Source organism: Camelus ferus, chromosome 23 (assembly GCF_009834535.1).
Source record: "Camelus ferus isolate YT-003-E chromosome 23, BCGSAC_Cfer_1.0, whole genome shotgun sequence".
Classification (NCBI taxonomy): domain Eukaryota; kingdom Metazoa; phylum Chordata; class Mammalia; order Artiodactyla; family Camelidae; genus Camelus; species Camelus ferus.
In genome coordinates, this window is record NC_045718.1 from 15,124,972 (window position 1) to 15,137,816 (window position 12,845).

At 55.9% G+C, this 12,845-nt stretch overlaps 1 protein-coding gene across 7 annotated transcripts in view; it reads right to left on the reverse strand.

Annotated features, from left to right (window-relative positions):
• Positions 1 to 4,710: 4,710 nt before the first annotated feature.
• LRRN2 (leucine rich repeat neuronal 2) overlaps positions 4,711 to 12,845 on the reverse strand; it is a 60,421-nt gene continuing 52,286 nt past the window's right edge. For 4 of the 7 annotated variants that reach the window (XM_032466989.1, XM_032466991.1, XM_032466990.1 and 1 more), the window contains one exon: positions 4,711 to 7,776. In XM_032466989.1, the coding sequence (XP_032322880.1) occupies positions 5,395 to 7,533 (2,139 nt within the window). In that variant the 5' untranslated portion in view covers positions 7,534 to 7,776 and the 3' untranslated portion in view covers positions 4,711 to 5,394. Of the gene's footprint in view, positions 7,777 to 9,535; positions 9,560 to 10,715; positions 10,894 to 10,923; positions 11,218 to 12,845 lie in introns of those variants that run through there. The other 3 variants (XM_032466992.1, XM_014557270.2, XM_032466993.1) reach the window with 3 other exon arrangements.

A 12,845-nucleotide genomic window follows, 5' to 3' on the forward strand; every position in this document is an offset into this window, starting at 1 on the left:
AGGTGGCTGTGAATGAAGTGAAGGGGCGCACGTGAAATCCCTGCTAGAGTGCCGAGCACATAGTAGATGCTCCGTGTTAGCCACCGTCACCATTCTTTAAAAAAATAGCAGGAGATGCTCTTAATCAAAGGGCTTCTGTAAAAGGATAGCCCAGATGGGGAAGAGTCATCCCAGGAAGGTTAAGGACAGGGTGATCTGACAACGTGTGAAATCTATGAGGGACACACAAGGGTTCTTTTGGTGACATCATCAAGAAGGAAGGTAGATGCCAGGCCTGGAGGAGCCAACGCGTTGTCACGGTGTTGCTTTTGCCATGTTTTGGCAACACCCCCCCGCCTTGCGTTGTCCGGGGAAGGGCAGGAGAAGGGCTTCTCCCTAGGGGTGCTGCCTCTCCCTAGGGCTGACTGATGTGTTTGAATGACAAGCACGATTAAGATGAACTTGCAGGCCAGTGAAGATCATTCCTCACTACCTTACACGGGTTCTAGTCTCTGTTACCAGGCAGGGCACTGATGGAACCTGCAGACGTGATGGAGGAGCCTTGATCCATGTGAGCGACTTTGAAGAATCACAGGGAGATGGCGGGTGGGTCCGGAGCCTGCAAAGGAGTAAATGTGGCTTTGATTTTCAAAAATAGGGAGAGGATAGATTTAGGAAATACAGAGGCACACTTAGTGTCCATTCCTGGCAAAGTTCTAGAAGTGATGATTAAACTGAGATGATTATTGTCGTGTCTCCTAACTGGCCTCAGCTTCTGCCCTCGGCCACCCGACACCCCCATGCTCTGGTCTCAGCCCAGGAACCAGAGGGGTCTGCTCGAGTCAAATCATGCCACGTCAGCTCAAGACCCTTCAGTGTCTCCCCCTCTTACTGGAAGGAGCAGTCCAAGTCTTTCCAGTGGCCTACAAGGCCCCAGCATGATTGCCCGGCTACTTCTCTGCCCTCGGTGAGAAGGTGCCCTTTCCCCGAATCTCTCTTGCTCCGGACACGTTAGCCTCCTTGCCCTTGGCGTTCACCCCTACTGTTCTCTGTCTGGATCACTCTTCCCCCAGATAACTGGTTGGTTCCCTCCCCAAAACATTGCTCAAATGTCAGCTTCTCAACGAGGCCCTTCCCGAGCCCACTGTGTAAGCCCCCTCCCCCTGCTCCTCCTCTTCCCTGACTTACATTTTTTTCCACGGTGCTCACTAGCCCCCAGCCTGCTACATACTCCCACTTGCTCGTCCTGTTCATCAGCTTTCTTCCCTCACTAAAATGTAAGGTACCCGGGCTCAGAGACTTTTATTTGCACCCCCAGTTCCTAGAACTGTGCCAACTACATAGTCATGTTCATTAAATAATTGTTGATTGGGAGGGAGAAAGGAGAAAGGGAGGAAGGAAGGTGACTGGTACACTTGGAAAGAGGTCACTTGACTAGGGTGATCGACCACCCTGGTTCCGCCAGGAATAGGGGAGTTCCCGAAACAAGGGACTTTTAGTACTAAGACAGGAAAGTGCCCACTGGCCGCCCTGCACTACATCAGCCACCTTCATTTACTCTGTGATCCGGGGATTGGACTGAGAGTCCCCAGGAACGCCTCAGACTGTCTCCTCATGTTGGTACCGCCTCCCGGGAAGCCGGCCTTGTGGGGGGACGCAGAAATGCAGGCTGCAAGAGCCTCATATTTAAGTGGTTTGTGGTTGGCTGAGAGGGCACCTCAGACGTGCTGATTGATGGACCGGTGTCAGGCTGGTGGGAAGGCGGCTATGGTGAGCCGCAGAACCGTGTCCTGACCCAGGTCTGCTCCACAATCTGTCCGAGCCGTGGCTGAGGACACCGACAGCAGGACAGAGTCCTGCAGCGGCATGTCCTAGGGAGGGAGAGTCCACACGGGCAACAGCTGAGCTGGGTTTGAAATCATCTCAATAGATGGAAATCATAGGCCCTACGTAACAACTTAAAATTCAAATAGTAAGTATTGCTTTCTGTTTAGGGTTGGGGAAAAAAAAAAAAAGCAATCTTAGATGCACAGAAGAGACCAGGCTAAATAGCCATTTTGTTGGTTTTAAACCCAGCATGTTTAGTTGCCCACACACTCAGTCTAATATGAAAGCTGAGACCCCGAATGCCACTTTGGCTGTGTTAATAGACATACAGGGCAGGGTCCCGCTGTCGCGCTGCCTGATCGCAACACACCTGAGCCACGTGCCCCATTCTGCACCGGGGAGAGGCTGCTCACTCTCATTTGCTCAGTTTCTAGCTCTTCCAGGACACAGCAACCCACAAAGTGCCTCTTCCTCCCTCTCCCCAGTTGGCTTTGTTCCTCTGGCATCAGCTCTCTTTCCAGGAGGAAAGAGGCCATTCGCTCCCATTGTCCCCACCGCTCACCTACTTCTCTGGGGCAGCCACATGCTCAGAACCCAGGAGTTCAGTTGGCAGAACTTCCTTTTCCCCTAGAAGAAGGGATTCATTTTCAAGGACTCGCCACCTGTAAGCCACCGCAGCAGGAAAGCAGAAGCCCATGCGGACACAGAGACAGGGAGCCAGAGCTGCACCCCCTCCTCAGGGCTCCGGCTTCCACCCGTTCCCTCAGGGCTTCCTGTCATAACTAAGGAGTCTGCGGCAAAGGAGGGTGGCAGAGAGGTCTTCCATCTTCCAGCCTTTCCATCTTCCAACCCCAGGCACATTTACAAGTATTTTGCACTAGAAGGATCTAAGGTCCTGGGCCCACTAGCCGTGCTGGATCACTTTTGGGGTTCCTGTATTGCGCCTGGAGCACTTAGGGGAGTTCTGGGGTGACAAGGGAGGTGGTGATAGGAGAGGGTTGCAGGGGCCCACAGGCTTTGCAGGGCTCTGGGTGCTTATTTAAGCAAACAGCACCAGGATTTTCCTTGCCATGGGGGCTTGTCAAGAAAGGCAGCGCCTGCTCTCTGTCCTAGACAGGAGAGGTGTAGATTTCTGACTCCGGGTTTCCGTGGTCAGCACGGGCCCATCCCTGCCTCTTTCCCACAGAGCTTCTGTATCACAGAGGATGACTCCAGCCCTCACTGACGGCAAGCAGGCTGGATCCCACAGGCCCGCCCCAGTTCGTGAGCATGGCTGCCCAGAACATGGCTGTGATGGTCCCAAAGCGCATCAGGAAAGGACCCTGGGAGGCCTGAGGACTGTCAGCCACGGGTGCCGGAAGGGCAAGGGGAGCATGTGTGTCTCACGTCTATGCTTTCCCAGCCCCTCCCCTGAAGAACATGTAAGTTGCCTGTGGGAAAGAGCACACGTGGATGGAGCCTCTGACCTCAGGGCAGAAGGCTGTCATTTTGAATTGGGGCTGAGCAGCCCACCAGTAGAGGATGGAGGAGCCAATGGGCCAGCCTCCAGCACCTCCCTCTCCCTCAACTCTCACTTGGGGCCATAACCTATACCCCTGTCTATAAAAAAGCTGGGGCTGGAGCAGAAGGAGAGAAACATTGTAGCCACCACAGGCTGGAGATCCCTGGTTCTCAAAGTGTGGTCCCCAGACCAGTGGCAACAGCATCACCTGAAAATGTGTTAGAAACACAGGTCCCACCCAGATGGAGATCAGAAACCCTGGGGGTAGGACCAGCCGTCTGTGCTTAGCAAGCCCTCAGGTGATTCTGATGCAGGCCGACGTGTGAGGACCCCTGCCTGAGAGGAAAAAGGCTCCTAAACTGGCTGTTGTCTGAAGGCCTTCGGAGAACCCGGCTCTGTGTTCACCGAGGGAGGACCATCACCCCCCGGCTTGGGGTGAGTGTTCTTTCTCGGTTCCGTGGGGCCTGATGCTCTGTCTACTGGTCTGACTTCCACCTGTGTACACATTTGCCACTTCGACGGTGGCGTCCAACAAGTCTGCTAAATGTGTCTATAGCGCACAGTCCTCAGGGGCACATGTTTCTTTTCAGTGTCAAGAGACTCATCTCAGAAAAAAGCGCTGTGGTCCAGTGGCCTCTTGCTCTGGCACCGCCCCTGGGCTCTATTTCCCAACAGATGCCGCCCTTCACATTTGGTCCTAAGAGGTCAGTCGGGTTTTTTTGTTTTTGTTTTTGTTTCTTTAAATACTGCAAAAGCAAACCAGGCTCATTGCAAATTACACTGAAATGGACTAGAAAGATCAATGCAGCAGTTTCCTTGTCCCAGAGCCCTCCCCTTCCCAAATCCTCCATCACCCCCCACTGCCCCTCCTGCCCCAGTGAGCCAAAGTTCTTGCTGTCTTGATGATTTGCAGTTCTCGGCATGACTCTGCCTCTTGGGTTTGTTTAATTAGAAGTAGGCTGGGAAGTGCTTCCTCTGCACTGGCATGTTAATTGCTTATCGCAGAAAGGGAAGGGGTGCCGATGTGTGCTGATGGAAATTTCCACTCTCTCCTTCTCCCGGTTTCCCCCCATTTTCCTCTCCCGCCCTCTCCTTGCCTCCTGTGCTCCTTCCTTCTCTTGTCAGCACCTTCCCCCCCCCACCCCACCCCGCCTCTTCCCTCTTCCCTTAGCCCTCCTGCTCAGTTGCAGGGACTCTCCGGGCAGCAGGCCCAGCGGCGCCTGGCAGGCCAGAATTCAAGCCTGGAGGGAAAACCTGTGCCTTCTTGCATCGCGTTCCTCCTCTCCTCCCTCCTGTCCCATCCCAGCCCCTGCCCTGTCACCCTCAGGCTTTGACAAGATTCGGAGCAGGGAACTCTTTAGTTATACTCAGTCTTCAAAGGTTTCCTTCGTTGCCTTTCATTTCCTCCCCCTCCCCTTATGATTGTTATTCTTATTTATTTTTATTTTTTTTTACAAAACAGGAGAAAAGAGTGACTTCGGCTGGGGGGAGGTGACACATTTCTCCACGAAGGTACAAAATTGCCTGTAGAAAGTCCACCTCGAGGTGCCGACCTGGGCTGCCGGGACGAGGCACTCCCGGGCATCCCGCTCCCAAATGTCCTTCAGATCCAGCTGGGGGCCCACTTGGGGAGCAGTCCCCCAAGGTGGGGAGGAGAGGCCTCCTTCAGCCCTTGCCCAGGAGGGGAAGGAGCAAGCAACTGAGACTTTACAAAGACAGAGAAGAGGAGGGGGCACGGCCTGCGGGCCAAGGGCCTGGGGACACAGGCAGCGGACATCCAGGCAGAGGCCCAGGAGCCTCTGGGCATATAGACAACTGGGGAGGTGGGAGGCTCTAGCCAGAGTGCTTCCTTTTCCTTGGAGATGCTCCTCAGAATGGCAGCAGAGGAGCCCAGAAGGTAAGGGTGGCCTTCTGGAGGCTGCAGGGGCACCCCCTGGGGCCACAGAGCCAGCTGTCTTGGTCCAGCTGCCAGGCCTCAAGCTCGTGAGTCCGTGTCACGTTCCTGGCAGGGCATCTGGCCCAGATTGCGTCCCTTTTGGTAAATAGTAGTCCCAGATACTTCTCTACCTCTGAGAACAGGCTGAGCTTCAGGAATTTTGCAACAATGGTGGTGACAGTGTCTCCCCTTCTGAGGACCTGGGTAGCTTCCTCCCTGGATTCCAGTGCAGGACAAGAGGTGCAGACACCACCCGGGCTGAAGGGGCGCTCCAGCCCCAGAGAGCCCAGGCTGGAAGGAGAGGCCGCCCCCCCACTCCCTGCCTGGGCTGGCCAGAGCCGAGGTGGGCCGCCAGCCCAGCTGCCAGCAGGAAGACGGCGAGAGCCAGAATGGCTATGAGCCCAGGTCTGTCCCCTAAGGCCCTGTGACAAGGAGCAGCCTCTTTAGTCCTGGCCCATACACATGCCAACTGGGTATGGGCGTCAGCAAAGGCCACTTGCAGGCAGGCCCAGTACTCCGTGGCCTGAAGGAGGCGGGTAATGTTGTAGCTGTGGGTGCCCCGTGGCAGTCGGGCCAGGGCAGTGGCCCCGTGGCCCTGGAGGGAGGAGGCGCTGGACCAGGTGAGGTTGGTGGAGACGGTGTTGGGTGGGGAGACCCAAGACAGTAGGATGTGATAGGGCTGGGTCTCCTGTACCCGGAGTTCTAGACCCCGTTCCTTGTCTCTGCCTGGCTGCAAGGGAGCCCGGCCAACAACCACACTAACCGTCTTAGTGTCAGCCCCTACCAGGTTCTGGGCCACACAGGTGTACAGCCCTGCCTCTTTTGCTGTCACTCTCCGCAGCTCCAGGGTCCCCTCGGGGTACACCCGGTACCTCCTGCCTGCCCGGGCAGCCGTCAGTCGAACCCCAGCTGGAGTGACCCAGTAGATCTCGGGTTCTGGTTCAGCCAGTGCCCGGCAGTGCAACACCAGGCTCTCTCCACTGGCCACCTGGAGGCTGGGGGGGAAACTGCGGGGGGAGATGAGGGGCAGGCAGTGGTCCGTCATCTCCCGGAAGGGCACCTCTCGCACTGGGCGGCGCTGGAGGTCTGGGGGCTCGGCACACAGAGTGGACTGTGGCTCAATGAAGCGGACACGGGTGCCCGTGGCATTGGCCCAGCGGATGACACAGTCACAGCGGATGGGGTTGCCATGGAGACCCACCTCCTGCAGGTTGGGCAGGGACTCCACTGTCTGCTGGTGCAAGGCACTGAGAGCGTTGTTGTTGAGCATGAGGGTCTCCATCTGGGGCAGGTGGTGGAAGGCGCGGGGGTGGATGAAAGACAGCCGGGGGTTGTTGGTGATGTCCAGCTTGGTCAGCTCGGGGAGGTTGACCAGGGCAAACTTGTCGATGGAAACCAGCTCCTCCATGTTGTTCAGCCCCAGCTCCTTGAGGTGCAGCATATTGGCAAAGTCCCCGGGCCCCACTCGCTGGAGCGGGTTCTTGTTCAGGTCTAGGAACTTGAGCCCAGGCACCTGCTCCAGCGCTCGCCGGGGCACCCGGGCCAGCCGGTTGTCATAGAAGGAGAGGCTCTCCAGGCTTTGCAGCCCCTCCAGGGCATAGTCGGAGATCTCCCGCAGGTTCATGCCCGCGAGCACCAGGCTGCGCAGGTTGGCCAGGGGCCGGAAGTTCATGTCCAGGATGGCGTCCACCTTGTTGCCGCCAATCATGAGGATCTCCAGGTTGGGTAGCATCTCGAACCAGCGGCTGTCAACGGCCCTCAGCAGGTTGGAGTTGAGGTGCAGCCGCAGCAGGTTGCTGAGGCCAGAGAAGGCCCTGGGGGCGATGCGGTACAGCTGGTTGTGGTTGAGATAGAGCTCCTGCAGGCTGGCCAGCCCTGCAAAGCTGTGGTCCTCCAGGCGGGTCAGCTGGTTCTCCTCCAGGTGCAGACTCAGGAGCTGGGGCAGGGCACGGAAATCACAGTCTCGGGTGTCTGAAAAGCTGTTCTGGGAGAGGTCCAGCTCTGTGAGGTTGGCCAGGTAGCCGAGCTCACTCTGGTCCACTCGGACAATGCCGTTGCTCTGTAGCAACAGGGTCTGTGTGCCCGCGGGCAGCGCGGGGGGCACGGCCGTCAGGAATAGGTCATTGCAGTCCACGGTGGTGGCCTCACGGTAGGATGATCGCGGTGTATACCAGGGCCGGATCTGGCAGGCACACTGAGGGGGGCAGGGCACGCGCCAGGGCACCACGGGTACAGCGGCAGTGGCACTAGCCACCCAAGCCAGCAAGAGGGGGGCCACGAGGAGCCTCATGGTGGCGCTGCAGGGCAGGGGACCATCCACAAGAAGAGTCTTGAGTCCTTCTGCTCTTTGCAGAAGTGGTTTGCAGGCTGAGAGTCAGCAGCCCTGCCAGGGCGGAAGGAATCACCCTCCCAGGGTAGTCATTCTACGTGGGGATGGGTGGGCATTATTTCCGGCCCTCCTGGGTGTGGCTCTCCATCCTTGTCCACTGGCGCAGGGTCTGCTCACTCATTGCCACATCCTGTCTGGGCAGCCCTGGAAGAAGAGGATGCAGGGTTAAGGAGATTGCAGAGAAGCAGAATCTATTCCCTCTTCCCACATCTCCTCTGTTTGACTCAAGAGGCCAAAGGATCTGGGAGGGGTGGACAGGGTCAGAGCCAGGGCTCCTGGGTTCTGTCCTATAGTCCTTAGGCTTTACTGTCCTTTTATACGATCCGTTGGGGGAATGAGTGACTGTGAGTCTTCAGGGAAGGACCAAGAGAGAGACTGAGCCTCAGAAGCTTTCAGAATAACTCAGGAAAGGGGTGTGTGTATGTGGAGGAGAGGGGCGGCTGGAATAATCATCATCTTGAGAGTCCTTCTGAGCCCAGAGAGATGTGGAGTAGGTTCTCCAGACTTTCTCACATCTCTCCCCACCTCCTCCTTGGCTCACTGGGTAAATGGGGAATAAAGCAATAGTTTTCAGATGTCCCTTTGAATGGTGTAGGTAGAGTGATAGAAACAAATTCAGCTTCTAAATCCCACAGTGAGCTCCTGGGACTGGAAGCTGAAAGGCAGTGAACCCTGACCCCACACCCAGACAGGCTGGGGCGGGGTGGTTGTGTCTGGGGTCTGTTGAGGCTCTCCTTGGGTGGGGGGCAGCTTTGGTTTTTGCCAACTTCCCTACTGGAGGCAGGGGTTTCCCCTTCCCCAACAGCCTGGCCGAGCTGCCAGGAGGAGGTTGTGGGGCTACGAAGCCTGGGTCTGAGCTCGTCAGCCCTGCGGGTAAGACCTTATGTGACTTGGCTTCAGCTAATTCTCCTGGCTTTTGCCACCCTGCTGACCCACCGTGACCAACCTTTCAGGTCGAAGTTACCCTGACACACCCCCTCCCCCTGTCTCCTCCTCAGTCTCCCAGTCAACCCCCATTTGTTCTTCAAGACTCAACTTAATGTTAGTCATCTCCTACAGAACGCTTCTTCTAACCCTCCCACCCCTGGATGGCTAAGGGGCCTGCCTCTTGCTTTCACTGCAGCCCTGACCACATCACATGGAAATGTCTCCCCAGCTGGGGACCTGTCTCGCTCATCATCATCCTTGTAGTCCAGGGCAGGTGCCCAGTAAGGGTTTATATGACTCAATCTCTGTGGTCTCAGGGCCCCTTCCTCCAGGAGGTTGGGCCCCTACCCCCATCCCAATCTAGAATTCAAGCCGTTCCTCCCTCCTGGGTATGAGCAATCAATCCGGGTTCTCTACCAGACCCCACAGCCAGGCTGCATCACCCTAGAGGTGAGTGCAGTCTCGGCCAAGAATCAAGATGGGGAACGAAACAGGGCCTCCTGAGCCTGCTCTGACTCTTGAGTGGAGGTCTGATTGGATGGTTTTCCAGCTGCAGGCATCAGAGAAGCACATAGTTATTGAACACCTGCGATTTGCCAGGACGCTTCAAAGACTCTGCATCTCTTATTTCATTTAACCTTCATAAAGCGTCTACAAGATAAGCATTAATACCTCCCATCTGCAGATGAAGAAACTGAGGTTAGGAAGAGGTTAAAGAATTTGGCACAAGCTATATAGCTGGTAAGTGGCAGGAGACAGGAATCCAGAGGCTGTGCCATTGACACTGGACTTCTCTGCCCCCACGTCTGGCCCTGACGTCTGTACCCTGGGCACCCTGGGCTGCACTGGCTGCTGAAGCAGCAGGCTGGGTGCCTGTTCTTGCCCCCGAGGCAGATGATTCCTCTCCAGGGAGCTGTGGGAAGCTGGGCGCTGTGTCTCCCACCACCTTCTCGGCAGGTGTCTCTGAGCTGCCCACCTCATCTCACTCCCAGGATGCTGGGGCTGGGTGGGAGCCACTGAAGACCTCCCCTGAGCACGGGAACCGCATGGCTGTTTACATTTGACTACTTCCCACCTTCCTCTGCAGCTATTTCTGAAGGTGGAAAAAACAACATGACTGAAAATGCACAGAGGTTTTGCGTGGGGGGTATGTATACTGACACGTAAAACTCTGGGCAAACAAACACACGTGCACACGCATGCACACCTGCATACGTGTGCAGAGGGGAGTCCAGGGAACTCAGCTATCCAAGCCGGTGAGAGGTGGTCAGGAAGGGGGTGGGGTGGGGATTCTGCAGTGTGCCATGTGGCAGAGAGGCAGCAGAGACAAGCTGAGCCCTGGGATGGCCCTGTCATGGAGCTAGGTCTGTGGTCCTGCCACACGTACATACTAGTGGCCTCTGCTTCCTTTCCAGGACTGACCTGAGAGAGCAGAACCCATCAGCAAAGAGATCTTACTATTACTTACCACTTCCTAACAGAGCACCCTAGGAAAAGTTGTTGACTTCTCTGAGCATCTGTTCCTTGTGTATAAAATGAGCTTATTATTAGGATTAAAGGAGCTGAATGTGGTGCACACAGAAAGAGCTCAATAAGTGTTCTCCTCATCCTCCAGGGCTGGGAGGCTCCCCAGCTATAGGACTTTTAAGAAGTTGAATCCCAGGGCTCAGTAAGGCCCTATTAAGCTTGCCCACTGTGGACCCAGTGTCGCGCCCACCCCCCTGCCAGGTGGGGTGGAGAGCTGTGAGCAGAAATAGATAAAATGTCACACCTCTATGAGTGCCACTCTGGCAGGACCACAAATGCACAATGCTTAGGAGAGCCCAAGACAGTTCACAAAGGGAGAGAAGGCTGCAGTGGGTGGAGAGGCCTGGAGACCCCACCTGAGCCCCGGGGTCTGTCTCCAACACCTCTGACCTAGCCCCTTTGTCCTGTAGACGCTCAACTGTACGGAGGGACTGAGAAGCCGTATTAAAGTTAATTAAAAATGTCCAGGGGAGAGGGTGTAGCTCAGTGGTAGAGCGCATGCCTAGTGTGTGTGAGGCCCTGGGTGCAATCCCCAGCACCTCCATTAATAAATAATAAATAAACAAACCTAATCTCCCTCCCCCCAAAAAGCATCTAGAGACACACCTTTCCCTTCACCCCAGGCTCACCCTCCTCCGTGTCCCTGTGGCTGGAGCTCCTGGCCCCCATCCAGGAGCCCAGGGCTGGGCTCGGCGTTTCCAGAGAAGGGCAGTGGCCGGATGACTCACGTCTAGTGCACCTCTGGTCCCAAGGCTCGGCAAAGGCCCAGGCAAGTCTTCCCCCTCAGTGCTGAGCACGCAGCCCCTCCCAAGATGGAACTCGGAGCTGCCCACTCACCTGCCATCACCACTTAAAGCTGTCTTGCACATGGCCCACTCATGCAAGGTTGATTAGCAATTTCTGCCGGGAGCTGCAGAGAAAGCTAATTGTCTTTTATCTATTATCTCCCGGGTTGAGCGGGAGTTCAGACTATCGCGGGTACGTTTCCCCCAACAGGATTTCAAGCTCTTTGAGGCAGGGCCATGGCTTGCATCCTTTTTGTGTCCCCACGGCACCAGGTGTAGGACTGAACAGGCAGAAGGTACTGGTGAGTGGAGGCAAACAGTGAAGCGTGTCATCCTCCCATCAACCCTGGGTGGAGGCAGAGAAGGGATTTCTTAGTCTCGTTTTGCAGAAGAAGCAAAGGGGCTGCTCTCTGTGCAGGGATTGCTGGAGCCATGGCCTTCAGTGACAGGAGAGGGAAAGCCCCAGGGCCACAGTCGGGGAAGCAGGGTTGCCCACTTCCAGGGACTAAGTTTCTCTTGGAAGGGCTGGCACTGCAAGCCCCCGCGGAGCCACCTCTTCTGGACAGCTGCTCTGGATTTAGCAGAAAGTATGGAATTGATCTCTTACACTCCTCATTGAACTACGACACTTGGCAAAGCACTAGATGAAGAATTTTGGAGAAGCTGTTGTCGGGAACCAGCGCGGCTCTCCTCCCGCCCCTCCGTGTCTGGCCCCGCCCCCGCCCCCAGCACAGTCCCGGAGCTCCTGCCAGTCCCGACAACGCTGCTCCTCCCGGTGGTGGTTGGATGCAGTCTCTTCCTACCACCTCCCCCAATCCTTGTCTCCCCTCCGCCTCCCGGCAGCCTTCGCCCAGCATCCCCCCTCCGCCCCACAAGCCTGGAGCCTTTTGGAGGGAGGAGCAGCGGGCAGGGCAGTGATCGATTGCCTAGCCTTCCCGGCCCGCCGCCTCGGTGCCAGGTCCCCCTGAGCTGCGGAGACAGATGGGCAGCATAATTGAGTGTAGCGTTGATAAACTCCGGCCTCCTCGCCAGCAGATAAGCCCTGGGGGGGGGGGGGGGGATGCAGCGGGAAGGGAGGCCAGCACTCCATCTGTACACCTGGCCTCCAGCTCCTCCTGGGAGGTGAGCATGGCCCCTCACTCCCGCCTCCCATTTAATCACAGACAACCAGGACCTCAGAGCTGGAGGAGACCTCCGCATTTATCTAGCCTTCCAGAGTCTGAATTCCATAAATAACTTATGCAAAGGAGGAGTGGTGCAGTGGAAGGAGCCTGGGCTCTGCGTTCAGGGTTTGAGCCTGGCAATGCTGCTGGCTCACTGGGTGACCTTGGGCCGAGTTAGGGATGAAACCTTCTCACAGAAGGGCTGTGAGGAGCACAGGATATAGGGTCTAGGACGTGCCTGTTAGTTGCCTTCATTGCCCCCCTTACCGTTGCCTCTCATCTTAGCCCCAACTTCTCATCTCTCACCTTTTGTAGTCAGCTTTCCCCCCATTATTGACGTATGTACAGGAGATAACACATGTACAGGAGAGAGAATAAATGGCATGAATCTCAAGTGTACAGCTTGCTGAACTTCCACATTAGGAGATACCAGTACAATCATCACCCAGAGCAAGATACAGACATTTCCAGCCCTCTTGAAGTTCCTATGTGGTCCTTCCCAGTGTCCAGCCCCCACCTGGAATTAACCATTGTCCTAACTTCTATCGTCATCATCAATCAGCATCATCTTTTAAGCCCAGAATTCTTCCTTCTCCATCACAGTTGGGACCAGGGTCTTTGGAAAGAGTTGACTCTAGTTTCAGCGGACTCTAGAGCACCAGATTTGAAATTCACTTAATGCATCCTCTGCTTCATAGTGGCTCTAGCTTCTCAGGGTCTCACAGTTAATCAGTGATTTCCAGGAAGGGAGACTCATTCCTCTTATTCCTCTTTCTTTTTCTACAATTCCCATAGCTAGAAATTGCTCTGT